General features: G+C 46.7%; 1 protein-coding gene across 1 annotated transcript in view; it reads right to left on the bottom strand.

Moving 5' to 3' along the window:
* Mertk (MER proto-oncogene, tyrosine kinase) overlaps nucleotides 1-21,757 on the bottom strand; it is a 104,523-nt gene extending 82,766 nt beyond the window's left edge. Inside the window, exon 1 of the mRNA XM_038329377.1 lies at nucleotides 21,542-21,757. Within this exon, the coding sequence (XP_038185305.1) occupies nucleotides 21,542-21,596 (55 nt within the window). The 5' untranslated portion in view covers nucleotides 21,597-21,757. The remainder of the gene's footprint in view (nucleotides 1-21,541) is intronic.
* Nucleotides 21,758-25,260: the final 3,503 nt, after the last annotated feature.

Genomic DNA, 25,260 nt, shown 5'->3' on the forward strand with positions numbered 1-25,260 from the left:
TTAGGCCCTGATTCCCAGGACAAGGGAGACAGTGCTGATTTATGACCAGCCATTAGGCCCTGACTCCCATACCAAAGACATACCTGGGAGGGTCAGGTGTAGGGACACAACCATCATTAAGTTTCTTTTGCTCGTATCAGAAAATACATAATTCCATGGGGTGGGCAAGATAGCCCTGGGTATCAACTATTTGAAAAAGAACAATACTGGTGCACTTAAAATAAATATGGGAACATGAGACATCCCTCATCTGCCTCCGAGGCCAGACTTACAGCCTCCTGATCCATTAAACTGTCTGGAGTAACCTGGGGCCTGGACCTGAGGAAGAGATTTAAGGATGACAAAGTAAGAAGCATAAGCTTGAGGTGTGTCTAAGTGAATGAGATCTTCAGTGGGGGCGACTCTTACTGGGTGTGAGCCTGGTTGGCCAGGCGCTTAAGTCAAGAGCCCTTCCTTAATTAATCTCTAAGTGCGTGAGCGATTCCTTACTGGGATGATTCACTAGAATGACTTCTCATTCCCACATTTTATTTTTATTTATTTTCTAAACTTTTATATGTATGGGTGTTTTGCCTGCATGTACGGCTGCACATGCAGAGCCTGTGGAGACCAGAAGAGGGTGTTAGATCCTTGGGCACCAGAGGTGCAGACTGTTGTGAGCCGCCATGTGGGTGCTGGGAATGAACCCAGGTCCTTTGAAGAACAGCCAGTGCTCTCAGCCCCTCAGCCATCTCTCTCTCCAGGCCCTCATTCTATAACAGAAATACATGTCACAATATGCTTGAGAAAGCCCACTCTACGTAGACGGCTCCCAAAGCCTGCATTATGTGACCTAAAAGCCCCCATCTTGTATTTGATGTGGCCACAGCTGTGGTTATTTGAGCTTCTAAACCTTTTTCTTGCTCCAGCATGTCCAGCTCAGTTTCCTTTCTTGGAAAAATTATCATTTTATAATAAACCGTCCCTGCTTTCTGCTACCACCCAAGTGTCTCTGATTCCTCGTTCTGGGTCTTAATAACCCAGAAGTCCTTGGGAGGTGCCCACCGAACCCAGATATCTACTAAGATCAAAAGACTCTCTACCTTTCCTTAGCTTGAAATCTTCATAGGGGTAGAAATGACACAGGGCTTCATGGCTCAGCTGGCCGCTAGCTGTGAGCCTATTCCTCTAGACAGATGAGCGTGTCACCATGACAGGGTTAATTGGTTTTAGGGGCGGTAATTCATGAGACCCTAGAGAAGGGGCCCTTCTTCTGTCCTCATAGAGCCATGCCAAACAAGCTTCATTCACAAGTCAGGCCCATGCTCTATGTAGTCACTGGGTTCCATCCAATCCTGCTCTGATCTGTCTGCTCTCAGTGGCCATGCCTTTCGGGGTGCTTAGCTCAGGCCTACAACCTCCTCAAGGATACTCTGTTTATTTCTGTAGCCTTTGAGGAAAAAATTTACCAAGAATCCATCTATTTTTCTATCAAAAGAATGATTATATGCCCATGGGCTCTCTGTGCAGTATCAGAGGGTCCTTGAGCCCCATCTTTTATTTCCAACAACTTGGGGGATCATCCAGAATTCTAATTCCATCTGCAAAGAAGTCCAGAATCATGTCACTGAAGAAACATGTCCCACAGCCCCGTTGCAGTGGCCCTTTTAGCTTGGGCATTTAGTATTCCCTAGATTAGATTGGTAATGACCCTGAGACAGAAATGTCAGCAACCAAAGGGCCCATGTTCAAAGGCTACAGTCAACTCTGGTCACGGGTGAAAGGAAAAAAAAAGTCAAGTACTGAAGTACTGCCTTAGTGGTTGGGACATTCTGGGGGTGTTTGTAGCTGTCCAGCAACCTCAGGAGGCTTATCATCAGCCAGGCCTTGGGATCCAGCCGTGGGATTAGAGCAATCTGCCTGGTGCTGAGAGGTATCCATCTGTCCTGCAAGGGAATCCACTGGAGATGGGTGAAGGGGCGGACCGTGAGGGCAAAACCCTGCCCCGTAGGTTTTTGGATAAGGAGAGGGGTGCCAAGCCTCTCAAGGACTCTTGATTGAGGGGTCAGAATAGGGGAATAATCAGGCCAAACTGAGCTCCAAGAAAAGTAAAGAAATTGATTCTCCCAGACAGGCCATCAGGATTTAAGGAATGGAAAGGCAATAAAAATAAGCAGAAACAACAAGAAAATGGAATGATCAAATATTGTTTTATTTGGACTAAGGAACCTATCCTTATACCCCAAACTGGGTCTTTTAGCTTTTTTTTAAGAGATTTTTTTTACTTGTTTGTTTGTTTTAGATTTTTATGATTGTATGTGTCTGAGTGAACCTGGTACCTGAGAAGACGGGGTGCCTCCGTGTGGGTACTGGAAATTGAACCTGGACTCTTTGAAGAACAAGTGCTTCTAACCGCTGAGCTCACTCTCCAGCTCCTGGGACTGTCAGCTCCTAACCAAATAGGTTATTTGTAAGAGCCTGGTCTCTCAGGAAGAAACTGACCATTCCCTTTGTTGGAGGAAAAGACCTGTGGTCCTTTATCCAATGAGAACCCAGCACAAAGAAAGGGGACAGGAGGTTCCTAAACTCCCCTCAGTGCTTGCTCCCACTTATATCTCAGACCAGCCCTGACCAAATCCAAACAGGGCTCGCTCACCAACAGCCCCTCAGGGGAAACTCCAGCCCCTCTGCTAGGAAAGACTGAGCAGAAAGCAGAGGAACTGAGTCCTCTGACCAGGCAAGAAGCTCCCCCACCTTGCTCAGTGTACCCCTTCCTACCCCAGCTAAGGAGAGAAATTGAACAACGTGAAAGAAAACTCTAAAATTACACCTTTTCCCCAGTCCTCCAGGAGAAACACTTGACTTTATTTCCCCATAGGGAAGGTCCCCCCAGTAGAGGAACGAACCGGGTTGTTAATGTCTCACTAACTAGCACTGAGGCCAGAACTCAAAGTGAACCTTACTAGAGGATGCTTTGGGGTGGCAGGCCAGTCAGGCCATTCTTAGGGGCCCTGCTCTATACCTGGGCTGCTATCAGCTATTCTGAGCATTCTGTCATCAGGGGACGAAGAGACAATGATTATGGGGCGGGGGGGGGGGGCACACTGGTTATTTGGGAATGAGAACATCTAAAATCTTCCCACTTGGCCATCTCAGAAGGGTACCAATGCAAAACAAGGGGACAGACAAGAAAATACTCTGAAGCAAAACTGGAGGGTCCCTGTAGCAGTTTGAATGAGCACTAGGCTCTCTTAGTCTTAGATAGTTGAGCACTTGGTCTCAGTTGGCAGCACTGTTTGGGGGGGCCTGGAGTAGCCATGCTAGAGAAGTGTGTCACTGGGGGCGGGATTTTAGAGCAACAAGGTTCATCTTTATTTGTAAGCTTTCTGTTTTGTGCTTGTGGTTCAAGATGTGAGCTTTGGGCATCTTGCGCCAGTCTCTGTGTCTGCCTGCCTCCTCTACTGTGCCAATATGAACTCTAAACCTCTGAAACCATAAACCAAAGTAACTCTTCCTCTATAACTTGCCTTGGTCATGTAACTTGATTGCAGAAACAGAAAAGGAACTAATATAATCCCCTTGGCCAGATAATACTTAAATTACATTTTGGGACCAGCAATTGGCCAGTTATTTCTAAATAAATAAATAAATAAATAAATAACAAAAGATAGAGAATTGGAAATATAGAGGGCTAGAATGACTACTTGTGGAAGCCCAAAAGGTGAATATAAGAAAGGATAAAGAATCCCAGCACCCGGGAGACAGAGACGGGCAGGTCTCTGTGAGTTCAAGGCCAGCCTAGTCTACAGAGCAAGCTCCGGGACAATCAGAGCTTTTTACAGAGAAACCCTGTTTTGAAAAAACCAAAAGAAAAAATAAATAAATAAAGGATGAAGAAACACAAAAGCAAAAGGATAAATTTGTGCTTTCAACTGTAGGATAATGTGTTCAGGGAAAGAATGAATCTCAATTATACAGGCCCAAGATCTTTCCACCAGGCCACCCCAGGAAAAGATGACATAATACAAACCCATAAATAAGGGAGATGACAAAGCTACAAGTGTGGAGTAAGAGCCATTTCAAAAGGGGACCCCTGAATGGAAGAAAGGAAGAAAAGCTGGTGTTCTTTTTTTTTTTTTTTGGTTTTTCGAGACAGGGTTTCTCTGCAGCTTTAGAGCCTGTCCTGGAACTAGCTCTTGTACACCAGGCTGTTGATGTTCTTTTTTGCTTTCAAAGAGGAATTGGGATATCAGGGCTCGTTTATACTAATGGGCCCTACCAAGAGCTTCTAGTGAACTTAAAGAAATCAGAATTATAATTATATTTAATTAGAGTTGTTTGTAATTAGAAATGACCTCTTGGTTAACTCTGATACAAGTAGGTCCTCTCTTTGTATAGAACCCTTTGGACTCAAATTCTCTCCAGTGCGACTACTCATTTCAGTGTTGAAAGCTGAGCCTGAGCCCTCAGTTTTTAAGAAGTCAAAGTGTGAGTCCAGGGAAGAGTGATTAGAAAAGCTTCCTACTTGTACCTGAGGCCAAGATTAACCTAACAGGGTGGAGCTTCGTGTCCAGGTTAGGCGTAGGGCTAGCAGTCACTAAGAAGCAGAGCCACGTCTCCTAAACCTCTTGACCTCACAGGTGAAAAGGACATTTTCTCAAGGTTTGAAATAAGAAGGGAAAGAGAGGAGGCCTAAAGAGCCCCCCAATCCTATCACTCTAAAAACCACAGGAGGCACAGGAAGGACAGGACCATACTCCATCTCCTTCAAAGGGAGGTCATGACTAAAACCTGTCATTGAGAGACTGATAAAAGCTGGGACCATTGAGCCCTGTATGTTCCCTTGCAACACCCGACCTCACTGATTAGAAGGCTAATGGATCCTATCCTAGCTACTTTTCTACTGCTGTGACAAAGCACCAAGATCAAAGAAAGCACTTAACTGGGCTTAGGGTTTCAGGGGGGTTAGAGTCCACGATGGTAGAGTAAAAGAAGCTGAGAGCTCACATCTTGATCCACTGCCGCTAGGCAAAGGAAGCGCAATAGGAATGGCATAAGGCTTTTAAAAACTCAAAGCCCATCCCCCAGTGTCACACCTCCTCTAACGAGGACACACCTATTAATCCTTCCCAAACAGTCCTACCAACTAGGGACCAAGTATTTAAATACATAAGCCTATGAGGGCCATTCTCTTTCAAACCGTTACAGATCCTATAGGTCGGTTCAAGACCTTAGGACAGTAAATTCAATTTCCAGAGTAGACACATGTTGTACTCAACCCCTACATTCTCATCACAAGATTCCAACATGACCATGGTAGGTTCAGTGCTATAGACCTACGAGATACATTGGGGCTTTGTCCCACAGCCAAGAACAGTCAAGATCTCATTGCCTTAGACTGGGAAGATCTTCAGACAGGTAGAAGGAAATATCATAGGTGAACAGGTCTTCCCCAGGGATTTACCAACGCCTCTGGTCTATTTGGACAAATTCTATTCTGGAAGGGCCTTTCCGATCTGGTGTGCTTTCTAACCAAAGGAAGCAATGTACCCTTTTGCAGAAGTAAAAGGTGCCTTGTGTGTTTTTTGTTCTGTCTGGGTGGTGTCCTTGAATCTCACATTTTATTTTCAACACTGTGAAGCCTCTGTATTCATCTTTGCCTCTTTGGTGGTACTGGGGCTCAGAAAACAGTATTCTGAAATATGTGGCTTTGGGCTTGAAGCTGAGAGTACTTGGAGAGGAGTCAATACCAAGAAGGCATTCTTTATCTAACTAAAGAGATCTACAGAGAAGGACACACCTTCCACATTCTTTTGATTGACTTTCATTAACCAAAGAAGAGTGAAATCATTTCGCAGGGAAGGGCATGGCAGCAAACCTCTCATCTAGAATCCAGAGGAAGTTTGTTGCAGACCATTCATTGTCTGTTCTATTCATTCATTCATTCATTCATTCATTCATTTTCTCCCCCTACCAACCTGAAGAACCTGCCTCCTTTCCTCTCTCCAAGAGATGCATATTCATCAGTCCTGTGTTTATGAACATGGACATATACATGTATATTTCTGAGACAGGGTTTCATGTAGCCCAGGCTGGCTTCAAACTCTCTACATGTCTTAGGATGACCTTAAACTTCTGATTCTCTATCTCCATTTTCTTGAGTGCTGGAATTATGCCAGGTTTTATGTGGTACTGGGGATTGAACCTGGGGCCTCAAGAATAGTAGGCAAGTACTTTACCATCTGAGCCATGTCCCTGGCCACTCATATACTTTTTCTGTTGCTCATATATCTATTGGCGGTTTATTTTAGGGACCCGGTCACCTGACCTTTGGGGGAAGACTGAACTTCCTCACAATGGGCAAAGACCCTGCTATTTTATTTATTAGGCACCATGAGGCCGAGGGGCCAGGGGTTTATCCAAGGAACTACCTTTCCTCCCTTTAGAGGTACGTCCCTTCTCAGAAGGCAAAACTTAAAAGTGGAAGAAATAGGTATTAACTTCTTTTTATGTAGTTTATCCCATAACACCAAGCTCTTCAAGCTTAAAGGTACCACAAGTTTGTTATAATAATCTTCACATATATTGAAGCAATCTGACATAAAATGGAAACTACTTACCAATCCCATCCCTGGAAGATAACCTCTTGTTACAATGCTGTCGTCACTGAACAAGCTGCTCAGTGAGTTGGGGAAGACGCCCCATCTCTGAGGCCACCCCTAAGTCAGTAGTAGTTACAGTCCACCCGTACTCTCTCCATAACCTAGATGGCCTAGACGACACTGATCTCCATGTGTGACTGCCCAGAAGATGCCTAAAGGAGTTGACTGCCAGCACCTACTTAGACAAACTCTTGGCATCAAGACTTTCCCCAATAGTCCAGCCATAGGGAGTAAGGTACTTGCCCAAGAGCAGAGCAGCAGAGGGTCCCAAAGCTAATGGGGAGATGGCAGCCTTAGCTGAGCTGCTGTGCACCACTTCCTCCCAGAGAAAATGGGGATGGCAAACATGGTATCCCCTGGGCTGCCATTAGGAACAAAGGAGTTACATATTACCATGTGTGGCTCACGGTAAACAGTGAATGTTCTATTATTTTCTCCTTTTATTATGAGCTATTTAAACTCTGCTGTTGTCTAACACTTGAGAAGGCCAGGCCTCTCTTCGTGGCTGGTGAGATGTTGACTGTACAACTTTGGGGTGCAGCAGCGGTGCCAGCCACATGTGTAATGTTGCCCTATCATTGAGCAATGCATACTCCTCAATATGGATAAAGGGAATGGGTATGCAAAATAGAAACAGTCTGAGATTCTGATCCCAAGGTCAAAAGAATAGTACAATACATATTTTTTGTTTTCTTTTTGGACAGGGTCTCCCATAACTCAGGCTGACCTTGTTGTTGGGGATGACCCTGAACTTCTGACCCTCCCAAGTACTAGGATCACAGGCATGGGCACCACACTCAGTTTATGTGGCACTGTAGAATCTTGCATGCTAGGCAAGCACTCAACCGCGTCCAGTCCCCAGCCTTCAGACTGCATCGTCAGCTGCCAATTTTCCACTCCTGAGGCTGTTTTGGAATTCTATAGAATGCCCCATTTGTTGCCCTCTTTAATTTGCTGCAGAAGTAGAATCCCGTCAGGATTATTTCTGGTGGCCTGATGGTGGGAGGAGGAGATCAGACAGAAAGAACGGGCTCTGTAACGAGCCTTTAAAACTGTCATTACTGTCATTAACATGTTCCTGTCAACCTCAAGGAAACAGAGGCCAATGTGGGCCTACTGGATGACTTCCATTTTGGAGATAACTGTTGAAGAATGTTTGGTTGAGAGCTATAGCAACAGCTCACACGGGCAGCTTCATGTGAATTTACTCCTCCCTACACAGCACACGTGGAAAGGTGGGCTGCCTCTGGCTGTCACTTGGGTGACTGCATAGGCAATTACACCCTGCCCACTTTGCCCAGAGGTCTTCTGTTGTGCGGACTAGATGAGCAGGCTGTGGGAAGTGGAACTTTTCATCTGAACTGCACGCTACCACGCAGCTTTGGATCCACGGCCTCTGGCTAGCTCAGTTCCCAGATTGACCCTGCAGCGGTCACGGTGGCCAAACAGTCCCACCTGGTCCCAGCATTCGACAGGGAAGCCCCTCTGCCCAGTGCCTTTGTGTTTCCAGTCACCACTTAGCCCTTGACTAGAATCCAAATGGTGACTTCCTAAAGTCAGAGATTTTTGCCACCATCCCTTTTTCCCAGTGCTCAGTACAGGGACAGACCTGTGGGATGTGATGAAGTCATAGCTAATGGTCCCATTGCTAAACTGGTTAGGTATGACGTCCACTTTCCATGTGGGTTAGCTTTGCTTTTCTGAACACATTTGCCTGTGGTGACCTCAGAGGCTATAGGTGGCATCCTCAGAGTCCTGCATAACGTGAGATCTAGAGCTCATACACAGTGAACCTCTACGGAACATGGCCGTGAGATTGTACAGCATTCTAAAGAGTGGACAGGGAAGACAGGCAGCCCAGGCATCGACACTGCCCTGGCTGGGAGGGCAGTGCTGGGACGGTTGTCATGCCTGTGGAACAGGCGTCTGCAGTGGCTCAGACACTCAGGGACTTTGTGAAGACTCAAGATAGACCTGGAATTGTGATAACAGTAAACAATGTATATTCCGCATGATGAACTAACGGAACTCACAGTTAAGACCAAGGAATATTTGGTGAGCACAGTGCGTGAGGACTGGTGGGCAGAGATGCTTGCTCAGTGGTCAGTCGGCAGCTCAGCACTCTAGTTCCAGCAGACTGAAGTCCACCTAGTCTGCCACTGCCTTGCCATGCAGGATGGACTGATGTCTCTGAAACCCAGGGGAAGAGAGGAAGTCAAGAGTTGGGATGCACTCTCCGTATATAGCCTGAGATGCTGGTCATTGGTTTTCCTCTGAATTCTGTCTTGGTGGCCCTCTGAAGAAGCAATTTCCGAAGTCTTGGGAAAACAAGTTCTAAGAACAATCAGTGAGATCCCCTAGGGACAGTACATAGCAAAATGCCACACCACGGCCAGGTACCTACCTGACAGCCATGAATCATGTTTTGCTTTAGACTCTTGGCTTTCAGGGGTCTTCATCTCCCCAGGTTGTAGGGCCCTCTACAAGATTTTCCTAACAGGAATCTCATTTTGATTTTCTTGAAGCCCAGTGACCACAGTCTAAGGTGGAAGAAGGAAGCTGACCCTGAAGGTCCCAGGATAGTGGGTAGTGGGGGACAGCCAGCAGACTTCCTGGATCTGGTCTCTCTAAGTTGTGGGCTGAGCAGGACAGCAGCCCTGTAAGGCAGAGCGTTCTGGTGAGTGAGCCTGCTCTCTATACCGTCACCCTGGTGTGTTATATACCATCAATCTGGTTCACAACCCAGGCAACCTGGGGCTTGGGAACGGCACTCCTGGCCCAGATGGTGGAGTAAGAGTGAGCCTGAAGTACAGGCTAGGGAACCTGTGGCCTGCTCTTTCTACTCTTTCTCGGCTGCAAGCTCTATAATTTAATCCCAATGTCAGGAGGCCCAAAGGAGGTTTCACAAATGGCGGCTTACTCTCAAGCCCCTAGCTGTTCTTTGCTGTCCACTCCACAGATGCGCAGGGTCAGATGTAGCATCATTGGGCCATAGGATGCTTTACCTCAGCATGCTCTGTTTTCCTTCCAGCCGTGTGGCCCCCTGTAGTATGATCTGTTGTCCTGCTGGTCCCAGGAAGGCCTTCCCATTCTGTGTGTATCGCTAATTGTGGACCTGGGCAGATTCCATGTCTTTTTGTTACAAAAACAAAGGTAAAAATTTTCCACTTGGTGTGGCTTGGCTTTATGCAGATACAAAGGATTCTGGACTAAAAACAAGAGTGACAACATGGGGCTGGTGAGGTGGCTCGAGTGGTAGAGTGCTGGCCTCACGTGAGTTTGTTCCCCGGCCTTGCGCACAGCTGGACCTGGCAGCAGGTAGTCTCAGCACTCAGGTGGAGGCCGAGGTGGGAGGATCAGAAGTTCAAGGTCATCCTTGGCTAGATAGGGAGAGTCTGAGACCGGACTTGAGATATAAGACACAGTCTCAAGAAAAGGAGCAGGAAAAATATAAGCTTCTATCAGCGATCACTTGACCTGACCAGTCCTAAACTGTACATAGTAATCATTAACTGCACCAGAGAGACTGCCCTCAGATCACGGGAAAAAGACGCCATTCGAGAAACCAAAGAAAGGCTCTGGGGCTGGGCTTGTGTGTAAGTGTACAACCCCTGGCCTTGAGTCGGCACTGGAGGGACTGGGAATGGGGATGCACAGCTTGAAGAGAGGGGAATGAGTGGCCAGTGGTCACACGTGTTTGCGAGGGTTCACAGCTATGGCACAGCAGGAGGCAAAAAGCCCGGGTGACAGTGAAAGCCCAGAGCTCCCCGCAGAGTGGGAAGAAAATAGCCAATGAAACAGGTTGGAGGCAGGGACAGATTTTCACACGGACCCAGTCGGCATAGCGTGTCAGATGACAAACGGGCCACAACTTTAACACTTAAACAATAGATAAACAACCACTATGCGGCATATGAGATTACTTGGAGCCAGAGCTCCATGGCATTTATTGTCAGGTGACCTATTGCAACTACAGGTCAGCCTTCTGGGGTCACAGTGGGATGAAGAGTAGTAGGGCTGGAAGAACAAGCAGGGACCCCAGTCCTCCAGGCAAGCTACCTAGCCTCTGCGAACCTGGCTTGGAGGGTTGAAAGGGTCCCAAAGCCCTGACCCAAGTGTAAAGAACTTACCAGGGTGACATCCCACTGCCCTTGTCCCACACATTCCTTTGGGCTAAAATGGATGGGGGAAAAAAAGAGAAACATGTTCGCCCTTTGACCCAAAGGGCATGATGTCTCCCGCCTGCCTCTGCATATTTGGCTCCTTCTCAGCAGAAGTCCTTTGCAATACCAGCTTTCCAAGCAGACCCCAACTCCTAGGCTCTCTCTGAAAAAGGATACCAATGCAGCCGGGAAGAACATTCCAGAATCTTACCGCAACCTTTTACCATCTTCCCCAACCTTCCTACCATGTTTTCAACCCTGGCAGAACACCGGAGTCTTCCAAGGAAGGTGTTAAAACTTTTATGGCTGAGGTACAGTTTGGGTACCAAGATTCTGAGAAATCTCTTCTGGTGACTTTTCTGATTAACTCGCCTCGTTGGAGCAGCCATGAAGTGGAACTATTCCATCTGTCTCCGGATGGCAGGAGTTGGTGCTGGGGGTAAACGTGGCAGTATCTGCCGTGAACAGACAAGCACTGAATGGCAGGGAGTCTTTCCATAACACCAACATCTGATCAGCCTTGTTTCAGAGATGCAACTAGTCTTGCCTGAACTGGAGACGCTAAACATATGGAACCAATTCTGCTGACTAAGCCGCTTCAACTGCTCACAGTGAAATGTGAACACACAGTGTTTATTTAACCAAGGGTTTTCCGTCCTTTCCCCTCTGGCAGCCTGCCAACTGCCCCAGAAAGACTCTGAAGCAATTCTTTCTGGCCACAGGCATGAAGCCTGGTTCCCTCTCACCAAGGGAGGTCTGGAGTTGATTCCTTCAAAGGCCCAGAGGTGGGCTTCCAAAAGCTGGGAGAGACTCTCAGCCCCCGAGTCCAGTTCCTCTACCTTGCTATTCCTAAACCTATGCTGTACTCCAGACACAGAAACCTGAACTCCTCTTTAAGAAACAAAACAAAACAAAAAATAACTTTTAAGGAAAGTATTTCCATATAAAATGAGACAATTGTGGAAGACTGAAACCTTTGCAAGAATAATTTGTTCAAGTCCTTTCTAGGTGACAGAAAGCTAAGCGTCCACTTAAATAACACAGTAGATGAACTTTTGCCTACTTTCTGTAGTAAGTATAGTTAAGGATCCTGGCCATTACTTGTAAAGCAAACATGCAAAACACAACAAACACCATGGAAGAGCCAAAGCGGTCAGAATGAGAGAAACCAGAAAACTGTATGGTGGCTGCTGAGGAGGGGGAGGGGTCCTGAGCAGCGTGGAGTTACAGTTATGACGGCTTAATTTGTGGTCAACTCAACCACATCTGGAATCGGCTAAGACCGCAGCAGCTGGTATACCTGTAAAGGATTTTCTTTACTGGCTCATTTGAGGGGAAAAGGCCCACTCTAAATCTGGGCCACACCTTCTCGAGGCAGTCTACATAAAAGGACAAGGAAGACGAAAGCTTTTGCTCTTTGCCTGCTTGCCCTCACTGCATACAAATCTGCAAGCAAACACTCAAAACAGAATAAAATATTAAACCCAAAGTAAAAATAAATATTTTAAAAATGCCATCCCTTATACATGGTGGGGCCCTCATGACTGGGTCTACACAGCCACGAAAGATGGGTGGGGGCTTCTTATGGCCTCACCTCCTCTTCTTTCCTGCTTTTATCTACAGGCCCTCGCTAGAGAGCCTCTCACTGCAGCTGGCTGACCAGAAAGAGGGGTCCTGTATGTGAGAACCAAGGGCAAGGAGGAAGGTCCAAATGAGAATTCAGGTGGTCAGTGAATGAGGCCTCAGCCACATTGACAAATCAGCACCATGTACCCTGAGGAGGGCAGACCTGTCTAGAACAGACTCGGGAAGCAACAGCTCTGTCCAGATGTTCAACCACAGCACCCTAGGGAGCAGCCCCACAGAACTGGTACTCCATTGTGGGTGGACTGCTTTTAACCCACAACTCAGCCTTTGAACTTTTCATGTGTCTATGTTCACTGGGAAGCATATGAAAGTTGGGGGCTATCTTAACTCGGGTGGTGATGACTTCATCATGAATATTTGTCAAAACCCATCAAGTTCCACATTTAGAAATCGGTGTATCTGGGGATGGAAGAGATGGCTCAGGGGTCAGAGGACTGACTGTCCTTGCAGGGGATCCAAGAACCCACACATGGGAGCTTACTAATCACCTGTAACTCCAGGGAACACTGATGCCTCTGGTCCCCACAGGCACGTGTACTCACATGCACACACCCATACTCAGGTACAGACACGTAACTCTAATACATTTTTAAAAGAAAAACATTGTTGTTTGGCATTAATACATCAATAAATGTATGGCACATTCACATATATACCCGTGAAGATGGGGCTCAGTCGGTAGAGCGCCTCCCTAGTATGCAGGAGGCCCTGGGTTTCAGCCTCAGCCAGCGCTGCATGAGTACCAGACGTGGTAGCAAACTCCTGTGATCCCAGCACAGAGGTATGAGGATCAGAAGTCCGGGGTTAGTCTCAGGTCTATAATAACCTGAGCTGCATAAGAGCCTATCTAAAACCATGAAACATAAAACCAGGCCTGCATTTCAACCCATCTGCCACTCATGTTCTTGACATGAAGGGAGAGCAAGAGGGTTGAAACGAGTCAGTAACAACCTGTATAGCTAACATTTGACCTCTTACACTGGGTGGTAAGGACATGGGTGAATCTTACTTCCTGTGTGGCATTGAGATAAGTCTTTAGTATAAAGACTAAAGAATAGATTAGAAAAGAAAAAAAGGTGCAATGGTAAAAAGAGAAAGTTAAGTGCATTTATTGGCCCACCTAATTAGTCACAACATCTTTGTGAGATGTGGCTTAGAGAGGAAACTTTGCCCTCATCCCTCCTCCTACAGGTCTTAAAACCACGATGACAACTGCCTTGAAAATCCACCACACGTTTCTCACTCTGCCTAAGCCCTGCCCCTTTCCTTGGATAAACACAACTATCTCAATCCTAAATTCGTGGCTAGGTTTTGAAACACTCCCTCCTGGGCTCCCTAACCTTCCCCAAGGATCAGATTTCAGACACACAGGCTCTGTGGGGTGCAATTAGAGAGATGACTTAGAACGGCCAGACAGGGCAGAGCCACACCCACAAAGATCGAGTCCATAGGTCCTGGGCTGGCCTGGGCAGCTGGGTCTTGAAAAGACATTTTAGATGGGTTTAAAGCTCACCTTCCTAGGTGAAGGTGGCAGTACACACCTTTAATTCAAGTACTCAAGAGACAGAGGTAGGCAGATCCCTGAGTCAAGACCAGTCTGTTCTACAGAGTTCCAGGACAGCCAGAGCTATTACACAGAGAAACCTTGTCTCAACAAACAAACAAACAAAACAAAACAAACAAAAACAAAAACAGAACAACAACAACAAACCCCCACCTCCCCTCCACTCCCCTCCTGCTGACGGCCTCTGCCTCAGTCACCTTACCCTTATTCTCCAGTCAAGATACTTAGATGGCTTACATTTGACTGTACATAGTACATTTGTGGGTTTTTCCAAATAAAAAAGTACACCCTAACACTAACTGAACAGACTTTTAAATTTGATGTCAGTCTCCCTCTGACCCTGAGGATTCTATTATTCTCTCTAGAGGGCATGCCCTATCCCATCTTCTCCAGGAAAATTTAGGATCCTTCTTGCCACCCATCACCCAAGAGCGCATTCTCCCAGCATATTTGACGGGAAGACCTCATGATTTGTTCAAAGAAGTCTAGTATTTTCAGAAAGATTACTTCGCTTTATTTCTTTAGACAGAGCTGGAGGGGTTATTTCACTGGGGGGGGGGGACGGGCAGGATGGGCAGGCAGGATGGCAGCTGCCAACACTGAAGAGCCAACTGAGCGCTTGGTGCTTTAAATCCTACTCCACCCTCTGTCCCCATTTCACCACGGCATAACGGAAACTGACTGCTGCTCACATCCAGAATACCAGCCAGGGCTCAGAGTGCTGGGTCCAGTTGCAAGAAAGTGTCCCATCTCCCTTTCCCTCCAGGCAGAAATGTGTGCTACCCAGACTCACCTCTCTGCTCTGCCCACTGACAAGAGGACAACTGCACTATAACCCAGGTTTCCCTGCAAAACAAAAATCTGACTCGAACTCACATGTTGGTCTCCCAGACTGGTTTTTATCTAAATCTAAATTCAATGAGCTTCCTTTTAATTTTGCTCTAAAACTTTCAAAAAAAAAAAAAAAAAAAAAACCACTGATTTCACCTACTCTTTCCAAGTCACATGGAGAACTGTCAAAGTGCTTACAAGCTGGTTTCACTTCCTCTGTGCCAAAGGCCAAGGGCCATTCACAGCAAAACTGGAACACCAGTCACCAGATACATGCAGCAATGGGGGAATCCATGAATATTTATCAGCTCCCAGAGAGCTCCTTGAGCAGTGTGGGGACAGAAAGCAACTTCGGCTACTTTGAGTCCTGTTCTAATATCCTCCACAAAGACAGCCTGTTCTTACTTGTGAAACCCTTGCATCAAAGCCATAACGAGGAAAGTACACTGTTAGAAGCTTTGACTAAAAGCCCTGAAGGCTTACGATAGCAAAACAACACTTTCTCCAAAACAAACAAGGCTTTCCTTTGTGTATCTAATGAGGAGAGAGTTTGGCTAAGGCAGATCCTACCACGTCTAGAGTCCCTGGATGCTGAGGTAATTAGAGCCTGCAAGAGCAAGCAGCTTCAGGGTATCCAACCCAGGGACAGAGGGCGGAATGTGGCTGTAAGTGAAGCCCAACACAAAATTGTAAACTTATGGGGTAGGTGTGTGTGTGTGTGTGTGTGTGTGTGAGAGAGAGAGAGAGAGAGAGAGAGAGAGAGAGAGAGAGAGAGAGAGAGAGAGAGACAGAGAGAGACAGACAGAGACAGAGACAGAGAGAGACAAAGACAGAGACAGAGGGAGAAAGAGAGAGAGAGAGAGGGATTGTTTGATAAGGCAACTGCATGTTTTCTGAGCATGAGTGAACCATCTGGGTGTTGTAAGTCAACAGGATGAACATGTCTTCCAGAAAAGGGATCTCTATCAGAGTGTTTGCCTAATTACACATCTGAGGCCCATGAGCTGCAGACAGTCTCTCCAGAGGGCAACTGAATGGGACACCAACTCTGTATTGATCACATCATGCTGGGCTAGACAGCACTTCTAAAAAAGACCAATTGAGAAATATCTGAAGGTTCTGAGTACAAAGAGAAACACAGATGGAGCAAATTAATAACCAGAATAATTCATTGCTGAGCTAATGAAATAAAATGAACTTCACCCCCCCACACACAAAAAAAAAATCAATGGAACATCTTGGTTTTAGATATAAAACTTGTGCATGACCTTGGCCTACACAAAAACCAACATATCTGCTTCTCACCCCGGCCCCATCTGTCCCTCTGACACCTCAAGATTTACAGAAAATCCATTTGATCATTGAGTCAAACGATGACAGATGAATAGGCAAGAAGGAAAAAATAAGATACTTTGGAGGTAACTGTAGATTTCCTGAAGGGTCTCCTCAAGGAGCAATCATCTTTCCTTCTCACTAAAACACTGGAGCCTGAGGAGGTGACCAGGACAAGGCTCGCTGGGACCTGTTCAGGTACCCACACATCCACTGGGTCCCTCCAACTGACAGAGGCCAGGGGAAGGAGAGTAACAGGCTTTCATCTACCCCAAGTGCAGCTGGAGCCCAGTGTGAGGTCTCAACAAAACCCGGGTTCTTGCTATGGTAAAGAACTTCCCACCTATCACAAGCCAAGGTATAGGCCACAAACAACTCGTGGTGACTGAGAACGTCCTTGATTGACAAGTTTCTTAGTATCCTTGTTCCCTAAAAGGTGCCCACAGATTGGAACGGAATGCTCCACTCTAGCAGGCTGCATCTTCAGCATTTCAGCTGCAGGCATGCAAGCAGACACAGTGAAGAGGTAACCACAGGGTAACCTAAGGACAGGGGTTGATGGATACCCAGCTTGTGATCCAGAGAGAGATTGGGTCTTCCTCCTGGCCAGCAGAGGTCTCTGACAGCGCTTGCCACTGAGCCAAACAAGAAGGCACATGGGACCTCCCTCCCTCCCCACTTCCCCAAGTCCAAGCTACACACAAACCCTCATATCTGCATGGAAGCAACAATGCTCATTTCTTCTGGAGGGCCACCAAAGGAAAGACCTGGATGCAATCACTTAAAAAGCCGGAACCAAAACAAACAAAACGAAACCCAAAACAAACCCCCACCCACTTTGGTGTAGAGCTAAGTAGGAAAAGCAGAGCCAGAATTGGACCTTTATGCCTTCCTGTGAGGCAGATGACAGGAAGTTATTCCTGTGCCAAGTTTGCACTTCACAAGGAAAGTAGGGGGCAGGGGTAGGTAGTGCCAGTCTATCCTGAGAAAGCCTGCTCCTGGTTGGGTTTTGCTGGCAGAACTACTAAAGAGCTACAGCCAAGAACTTAGGCACTACGAGTGATCACCCGGAGCCTCTTCACCAAACCACTGCAAGAGGGTGGCCCCAGATCTGCCTTGATAGCCTCTCTTTTTTGTTGTTGTTGCTTTTTTTGTTTTGTTTTTTTGAAGATGGGTCTAATGTAGCCCTGGCTGGCCTCAAACTTGATGTGTAGCCAAGCATGACCTTGAACTTCTAACTCACCTGCCTACACCTTGGAGTGCTGGGACTGTAGGTATAAGGCAGCACACTTTGTGTGTGTGCGTGTATAATTTTTAACTTTTTATTTGAGAATTTCATACATGTATGAAAACTGACTCTCCCCTAGCAGCCGTTATCTGCCAAGAGCTCTACAGGTAGAGGCCTGGTGAGCCACTCCCCTTACCTGGTTTATGCTATGCTGGGGATTACACCCAGGGCGTGGGACATGGTAGATAAGAGCTCTAACAATTGTGCTGCAGCTGAATCTTCTACCTCATATGTCAAGATTTTATCGAGGAAGCAGTCCAGGAAGGGGGTAAAATCCCTCGAAACTTTCTACTCAACACTTTTTGTCTAGGAATAACAATTACCTACCCCAAATTTGAATGCAGAAGCACAGAGGACCATTGATAATTCCACTGCTATGGGTTCAGGATTTCTAGAGAAACAGGTACCTGAAGGCAGGAACTGAAGGAGAAACTACAGAGGAACGCTTGTTTCCTAGGTCTTACTCAGCTTCCTGCATAGCCCAGGCCCACCTAGCCAGGGATGGTTCCACTCACAGTAGGCTGAGCCGTTCTTCATCAATTAGCAATTAAGAAAATATCCCAATAGAGATACCCACAGGCCAATCTTCTGTTCCTCAGCCAAGTTTCCTTGATCCCAGGTATTTTAGGTTTGTGCCAAGCTGAAAACCTAACTATACCACAACAGTTCTCTGAAGTAGTATCCCACTGTACCAAAAACAGTCTGAAGGGTCTGAGACCGAACCGAACTGCCCCGAGTTCAGCCCTGTATTTCCACCATGTAGATGCAGTCCAAGCCAGAGTCATGTGTTCTGTGTAGTGTGAAGCGGCGGGGCTGCGTCCCGCCACCCGGCCACCGGCTAGATTTACACCCGAAATAATTACACGGAAACTGTATTCTTTTAAAACACTGCCTGGCCCATAGTTTCAGCCTCTTATTGGTTAATTCTCACATCTTCCTTTAACCCATATTTAGTAATCTGGGTAGCACCACGAGGTGTGGCTTACCAGGAGAGATCTTAACCTGCGTCCATCTCGGAGAGGAGCAGCATGGAGACTCCCTATGGAGACTGGCTGAAGTGTCTCCCCAACTCTACTTCCTTGTTCCCACAATTCTGTTCTGTCTACTCCACCTACCTAATTTTCTGTCTCTTAAAGGGCCAAGGCAGTTTTCTTTATTAATTAACCAATGAAAGAAACATAGACAGATAACTCTCCTCCATCAGTTCTGAGCTATGACAAAACTGTGGATCTTTATTCAAAGTCAAGGTACACGGAACAATGTACTCCTGGCCAAGGAGCTGTTAAAATTGTGGTTTTATTTTTGGGGGGGACTGGAGAGATGGTTCAGTGGTTAGGTCCCTGCTCTTGCAGAGGACCACAGCTCTGCAACCAGCACTCACTTTGGTGACTGCCAACTTCCTGAAACTCCAATCACAGGGGAGAAGACACTCTTCTTCTGGCCTCCCTGGGCCCTGGGCATGCATAACACACACACAGACAAAACACAGACATGAAATAAAAATAAACACATCTCTTTTTAAAAATTGTTCAGTGTGAGGCAGGTGATACAGAGGTGAGCAGATCAGCAGCGACAAGGGGAAATGACTAGATATGAATCGAACAGGGAGGCAGAGGCTCTGTGAGGTTTTACAAGCTCTGGAAATCAGGCAAGGAAGAGGAAACCATTGAGGATGCTTCATTTGGGGACAGTGCAATTGGATGCTATGAAACGTCTAATTCTGGCTGTTGTGTGGGAAGTAGCTGGGGTCCATGAGTATCCAATGTCCCAACTCATCTTTCCTACCTGGCAATCTCTTGTGACTCACTAGCCCTCCTTGTGGAATTATCTAGAGAGTCTTTCAAAAAGAAAGACTTAAAAGCATAATTTTGAGTTGGAGAAACAGCTGAGTGGTTAAGAGAACTGGCTGCTCTTCCAGTGGACCCATGTTCAATTCCCAGCACCCACATGGTAGCTCAATACCACCTGTAACTCCTATTCTAGGGGGCCCAGTGCCCTCTTCCGTCTCCTTGGGAACCAGACATGCATATGATACACAGACAAACATGCAAGCAAAACATCCATCCAGTTTAAATTTAAAATAATAATAATTTAAAACATAACTTGGTAAATTTAAAAATAATTATGTCTTGCTCACCACTTTAAGGAACTTTACAAAAATCCATTCATTCATTTATTAAAATAAACACTGCTTATTTCCAAATAGCAATGGAAGTTGTTTTAAAAAATGGCTATAAACAACAGAACCGCTTAGAGTTCTCTTCTGGAAATGTTTAAAATTCATTGGAACAACTGTTTTCAGGGTCAATTTAAGAATTCAACTATTTGTAAAGCCCAGTTTGCTCTCAGGGCTTCCACTTCTCAGTCACAGACTAAGGCATCAGACTGGCTTGGCTTTTATGCACTTTCAAAGGTCTCCTCCTTGCTCTTTCCCTCCCCTGCTAGAGAGTCAAGATGCCCCTTACGCTGCCCTGCCACCCCCACCTCCCACTCTGATCCGGGCCAGAGCAGAGAGGAAGGATCGGAACATCTGAAATGCTCCTTTCTCAGCAACTTAATTCTGTTAGGAGAAAAATACCGAGAAACTTTCATTCTTCCTCGGAGTGCATTTTAAGACTTTCTGTGGTTATCTGACTAAATCTATCAATTACAAAACTTCATCATACTTTTTCAAAATTCAGAAAATATAGCATAGCTTTTAAAGCATTCAACAAAAGCTTTGGTTCCTATTACTCTTCCAGTGCTTACCACATTACCACACAGAACTCGGTGTGTCTGGCCAGCACTAGCAGCAAACACACCCGACTTGCAGCAGATTAGGAATAGACCTGGCAGAAAGGCTGAGGAATTTTTGAGGATTTGGTGATGGAGAACAGAGCCCTCTCAGTTCTTTGCTTGCTTTTGGCTCTTGATATTTATTTCAAATTGTCATGTTGCCTCAAACTACAAATCGTTTCTGTAATTTAGTGCGCAAGAAGAGAATTCTTCAAGAAATGTAGCATGAATAATAAAAACCCAGAGACAGAAATTGGGGTTCAGCCTGACAACTAGAAAAGCAGAGCAGCCAAGCCATTAGAGAAGTCTTACCTCTACCAAGGCTGGGTGACCGCTTTTCTGGTTTTCAGGTTGAACCCCAATTTCTGTCTCTGGGTTTTTATTATTGTGCTACAAAGAAGTGCTCACTTGAGCAAATGAACTTTGAAAGGAAGAATGAGGTTTGTAGCTAGACTATAAACCGAATTTCACAGGTATTCTTAAAAGACAAACTTTAGTCAACCAGATTGGATAGCAAAAGAGACAAAACCACATTTTGACTGCCCCTTTAGGGCAGGGGCAATACCTGAAACGTGCTGATTTAGTCATCCATCTCCCCCCCCCCCCCATTTCTTTTGGTAAAGCCTGGTTCATTTCTTTCCAGACTCTTCACAAAGTGTCATCTGTTGGAGAAACCTGCCGTACTTGTTTGTGCTTACCAATCCTTTGTGTCACGTTGAAATGCAAGTGAGAACACTTAAGCAAGTCCGAGATGAACGTAGAAGCTACCCAAACACAACAGATTCTGCTCCACAGTAGTAATGGTGAAAGAATTGTGTGTCGTCCCCCTCTGATCTTTTCCAGGCCTCTACTCTAACAGGCTGTCCCTTCAGCTCACTAGAGCCCAGCGGAGAAGCCAAAACCAGTCTTTCCCTGGCGGAACAACCAGCCTCGGTCCAACGTCACCCGCTAACAGCGACACCCAACTTTCGCAGCCGCTCACTGGTTCGCGGCGTGGGATTGCCTTAGGAGCCCTGGTCTGTGACTCGCAGAAATCCCGCCAAAGCTGGCCAGGCCACTGGGCAGTGTTGAGGGGAAAGTTCTCGGCGCATGCCATACTAGACCTGAGTGCTGCGTTCCACACAGGCTCTAACTTAGGTGCTCCCAAAGCGACCCGTCACCCTCTGTGGTGACGCGGAGCCCTTGGTGCCCACGGGTGCTGGTTCCACTAGGACGTGCACCCCGTTATCCGGCTGGGGATCCCCTAGGACCCTCGACGGCTAGCTGGAGTTGCAGCAGACCTTCGGGACCTCGCACTCACCTCTGCAGGGCGCGGGAAGCAGCAGCAGCCCAAGCAGCAGTGGGGCCAGAACCATCGCGGAGCCGTGGATCTGGAAGTTCTCTCTGGACAGATGCACCGACCCACTAACGTCCTGAACTCGCCGGTGGCCGCCAGAGCGAGCGGGCGTAGCGCCGCAGTCCTGGCCGCTGGGGCAGCAGGCGCCGAAGTGGCAGCGCGGAGTTTAGGATCACTGGCGTTGTAGGTTGGAAAAGGGAGGCGGGCCCGGGGCTCAGGCCTGGGCGGGGTCAGCAGGTTGGTGTGGGCAGGGGGCGGGAAGAAGGAAGGGCAAAGAGAGAAGGAGGGAACTGGAGGAGGAGGTGGACCCAGGGCCTAGTCCTAGGGAGGGTGGAAGGGCGGGGCAGAAGCGAGTGGAGCTAGGGTCGGTCCCAGCAGGTTACCCAGACCTGAGAGTGTGGAAGACTAGAGGGTAGGTGCTGGAGAAGGAAAGGAAGCTAGTAGAGAGCAAAGGAGGGCCACTAACTTGGGCTACAAGGACTGAGAGAGACTGAGAGGAACTAAAGAATACTAAGAAAAAGCATGATCGAGAAGAGAGAGGGTCTCTGGCCACCCGGCAACCTCGGAGTCTCATTTTGCTCACTTTGTAGGGGTAGGTAGAAGGGCTTGGAAACAGGAGAGGGAGCGTTCAGTGGCGTGCATAGGATGCAGCCCCCACATCTTTAAGGGTTAGTGGGTCCAGCTGCCTTGAGACGACAGCAACCCTGCAGACCAGGCTCTCCTGATTAGGAGGCGCTAGCAGCAGTGTTCAAGAGGCTGTGGCCACAGCGGCAGTATACCCTGCTGAGCCGGATCCTCCTCCAGGCTACTGAGGAGCAAGAGCGGACCCTGGCGTCAGAAGCTTGCAGCATCCACCAAAGAGGCTCGCTAGGGAGGACGAAGCCTAATCCTGTAAGAAGCCTAAAGAGTCTAGAGAAGCAGGAAAATGATGAGTGCAGAGCAGGGGTGGAAAGGAACAGTGCTGGAGCGGGAAAAGATGGAAGGTCCCAGGCGGCAGCAGCAAACTGTGAATCCTGTTGTAAATCGTAAAGAAACGAAAGGTGCTTCTTTTCTAGCCACCACAGTGATACCTTACATTTTGTACAATGCTTTCTTAAAGGAAATAAAACGATTTGTTTTCTTTTGAGATGAAGTCGCTTTAGGGCCTAGAGTAAACCACCTTGATGAATTTAGAATATTTATTACTGAAACTAAGGGCAGGCAGACAAGCACCGTGATACAATCAGCTCCTGGGATCTTTATCCCTGCAGGAAGACGCCATGGGGGCTTTGCACTGACCTTCAGGCAAGCTTTATTTATGAAAACACAGAAGAAATGCCACTACACTTCCCTACATGATGACTACAGCTGTGAGCTGAAATGCATTTGCTTCTGATCAAAAACCTTTATCACAGCAACAGAAGCCTGCCTAAGGACAAACAGAGCTTTGCTATGTTACCCAGGTGGGATTTGAATTCCCCGCTCAAGCAAACACTCTAGCCTTCTGAGTACTAGAACTACATGTGCGTGCCACTAAGTCTTGCTTAAATATAACGTTATTTTCCCTTTAAAGACAAGGTCTTGGCCGAAGAATGGATAAGGAAAATGTGGCACATTTACACAATGGAGTACTACACACAACAGGGAAAAAAAATAATGACATCTTGAATTTTGCAGGCAAATGGATGGAACTAGAAAAACATCATTTTGAGTGAGGTAACCCAGACCCAGAAAGACAATTATCACATGTACGCACTCATAAGTGGCTTTTAAACATAAAGCAAAGAAAACCAGCTCACAAATCACAATCCCAGAGAACCTAGACAACAATGAGGACCCTAAGAGAGACATACATAGATCTAATCTACATGGGAAGTAGAAAAAGACAAGATCTCCTGAGTAAATTGGGAGCATGGGGACCTTGGGAGAGGGTTGAAGGGGAGGGGAGAGGTAGGGAGGGAAGCAGAGAAAAATGTAGTGCTCAATAAAAATACCCCCCCCCCAAAAAAGACAAAGTCTTGGGCTGGAGAGATGGCTCAGTGGTTAAGAGCATTGCCTGATCTTCCAGAGGTCTTGAGTTCAATTCCCAGCAACCACATGGTGGCTCTCCACTATCTGTAATGGGATCTGGTGTCCTCTTCTGGCCTGCAGGCATACATGCAGACAGAACACTGTATACATAGTAAATACATAAATCTTAAAAAAAAAAAAAAAAGACAAGGTCGCACTCTTTAGCCCTAGTTGGCATGGAATTCACTTTGTAGACCAGACTAGCCTCAGTTTCACCGAGATCCATTTGCTCTGTCTTCCAGTGTGCTGGGATGAAAGGTGTGTGCCACCGTGTTCAGCACAGATCTGCCTTTCTTTCTTTAGTTTATCTTTTTCATGAGTGTTGGTGTTTTGACTGCATGTTGTGTATGCCTGGTACCCTTGGAGGTTAGAAGAATATAGTGGATCTCCTAGAATGTAGTAATAGGTAGTTGTGAGCCACCAGATGGTCCTCTGCAAGAGCAACAAATGCTTTTAACCACTGAGCCAACTTCCCAGCTCCAAATCTGACTTTATTAATGAGACCTGCCCTGTACAGTACTGTTTTACAGGCTACCATAGATGCAGTGGGAATGAAGCAGTGGCCAGTTCATTAGGTTCCTGGATTTGGACAGCAGAAATGGATTATCTTTTCTCTATAGTCTCTGTCTTCAACCTTCGAGGGGCTAGCACCTAGAGTGACCTTGGCGAGACAGAACCTGGGAGTCTGTGGCCTGGCTTTGTGCATCAGCATTGCTGAAACACAGATGTTCCTGTGCGTATCGTCTGTGTGATTTTGCACTGAAGCAGCAGGACTGAGTAGCTGTACCAGAGATTATATGATTGGCAAAGCCCTATAATCCGGCCCTTTACAATGTCTGCCAACTCCCCGTCTAAAGGTTAGTCCATTTCCATAGCTGCTGCCTGCACGGGCATGCTTTGGAGACAAGGGCTTCGGATCAAAGGATCTAGACAAGCTTAGAGAAAGTCTGGTATGGGAGCTCGCAGCTCCAAGAGTGAGCAATCTGGTGAGCAAGGTAGATGCTGATGACCTGAGTGACCCAGCCTCAGAATGGCTCTCGAGGTGAAAACAGTGTCAAGCCTACCCTCCTGGGGAGGGGCCACAGGCCCAAAACTCTTCACGGTAGAAATGGCGAAGAGCTAGCACAAATATGCAAAACCAGCTAAGCCGGGATGTGGTGGTACACGCCTTTAAGCCCAGCACTTGGGAGGCAGAGACAAGTGGATCTCTGTGAATTCGAGGCCAGCCTGGTCTACAGAGTGAGTTCCAGGACAGTTTCCAAAGCTACAGAGAAACCCTGTCTCAAAAAAAAAAAAAAGCTAAAATGCAGTATTAATCGTATAGTATTAATTTCATATTTACCATGCATCTGATTTGTTACCAAAATATGTGAAGAGGAATGTGAGACAAATGACACTATGTAGCCTAGAGCCTTAGCGCTACTGTTCATTAACCAACCAAAGGAGAGAATATTCAGGGCTGTGGCATTGTTTATCCAGGACCAGAGAAGATCATTGCTACTGATTCAACTGTAGAAAGCTACAACCAACATAAAAGGTAATTATTAAGTATGTTTAACACATCAGTGACATGGCTGAAGACTTTCCTTTTTTAAAGATTTATTTACTATGTATATGGTGTTCTGCCTGTATTC

This window comes from Arvicola amphibius, chromosome 5 (assembly GCF_903992535.2).
Source record: "Arvicola amphibius chromosome 5, mArvAmp1.2, whole genome shotgun sequence".
NCBI classification, from domain to species: domain Eukaryota; kingdom Metazoa; phylum Chordata; class Mammalia; order Rodentia; family Cricetidae; genus Arvicola; species Arvicola amphibius.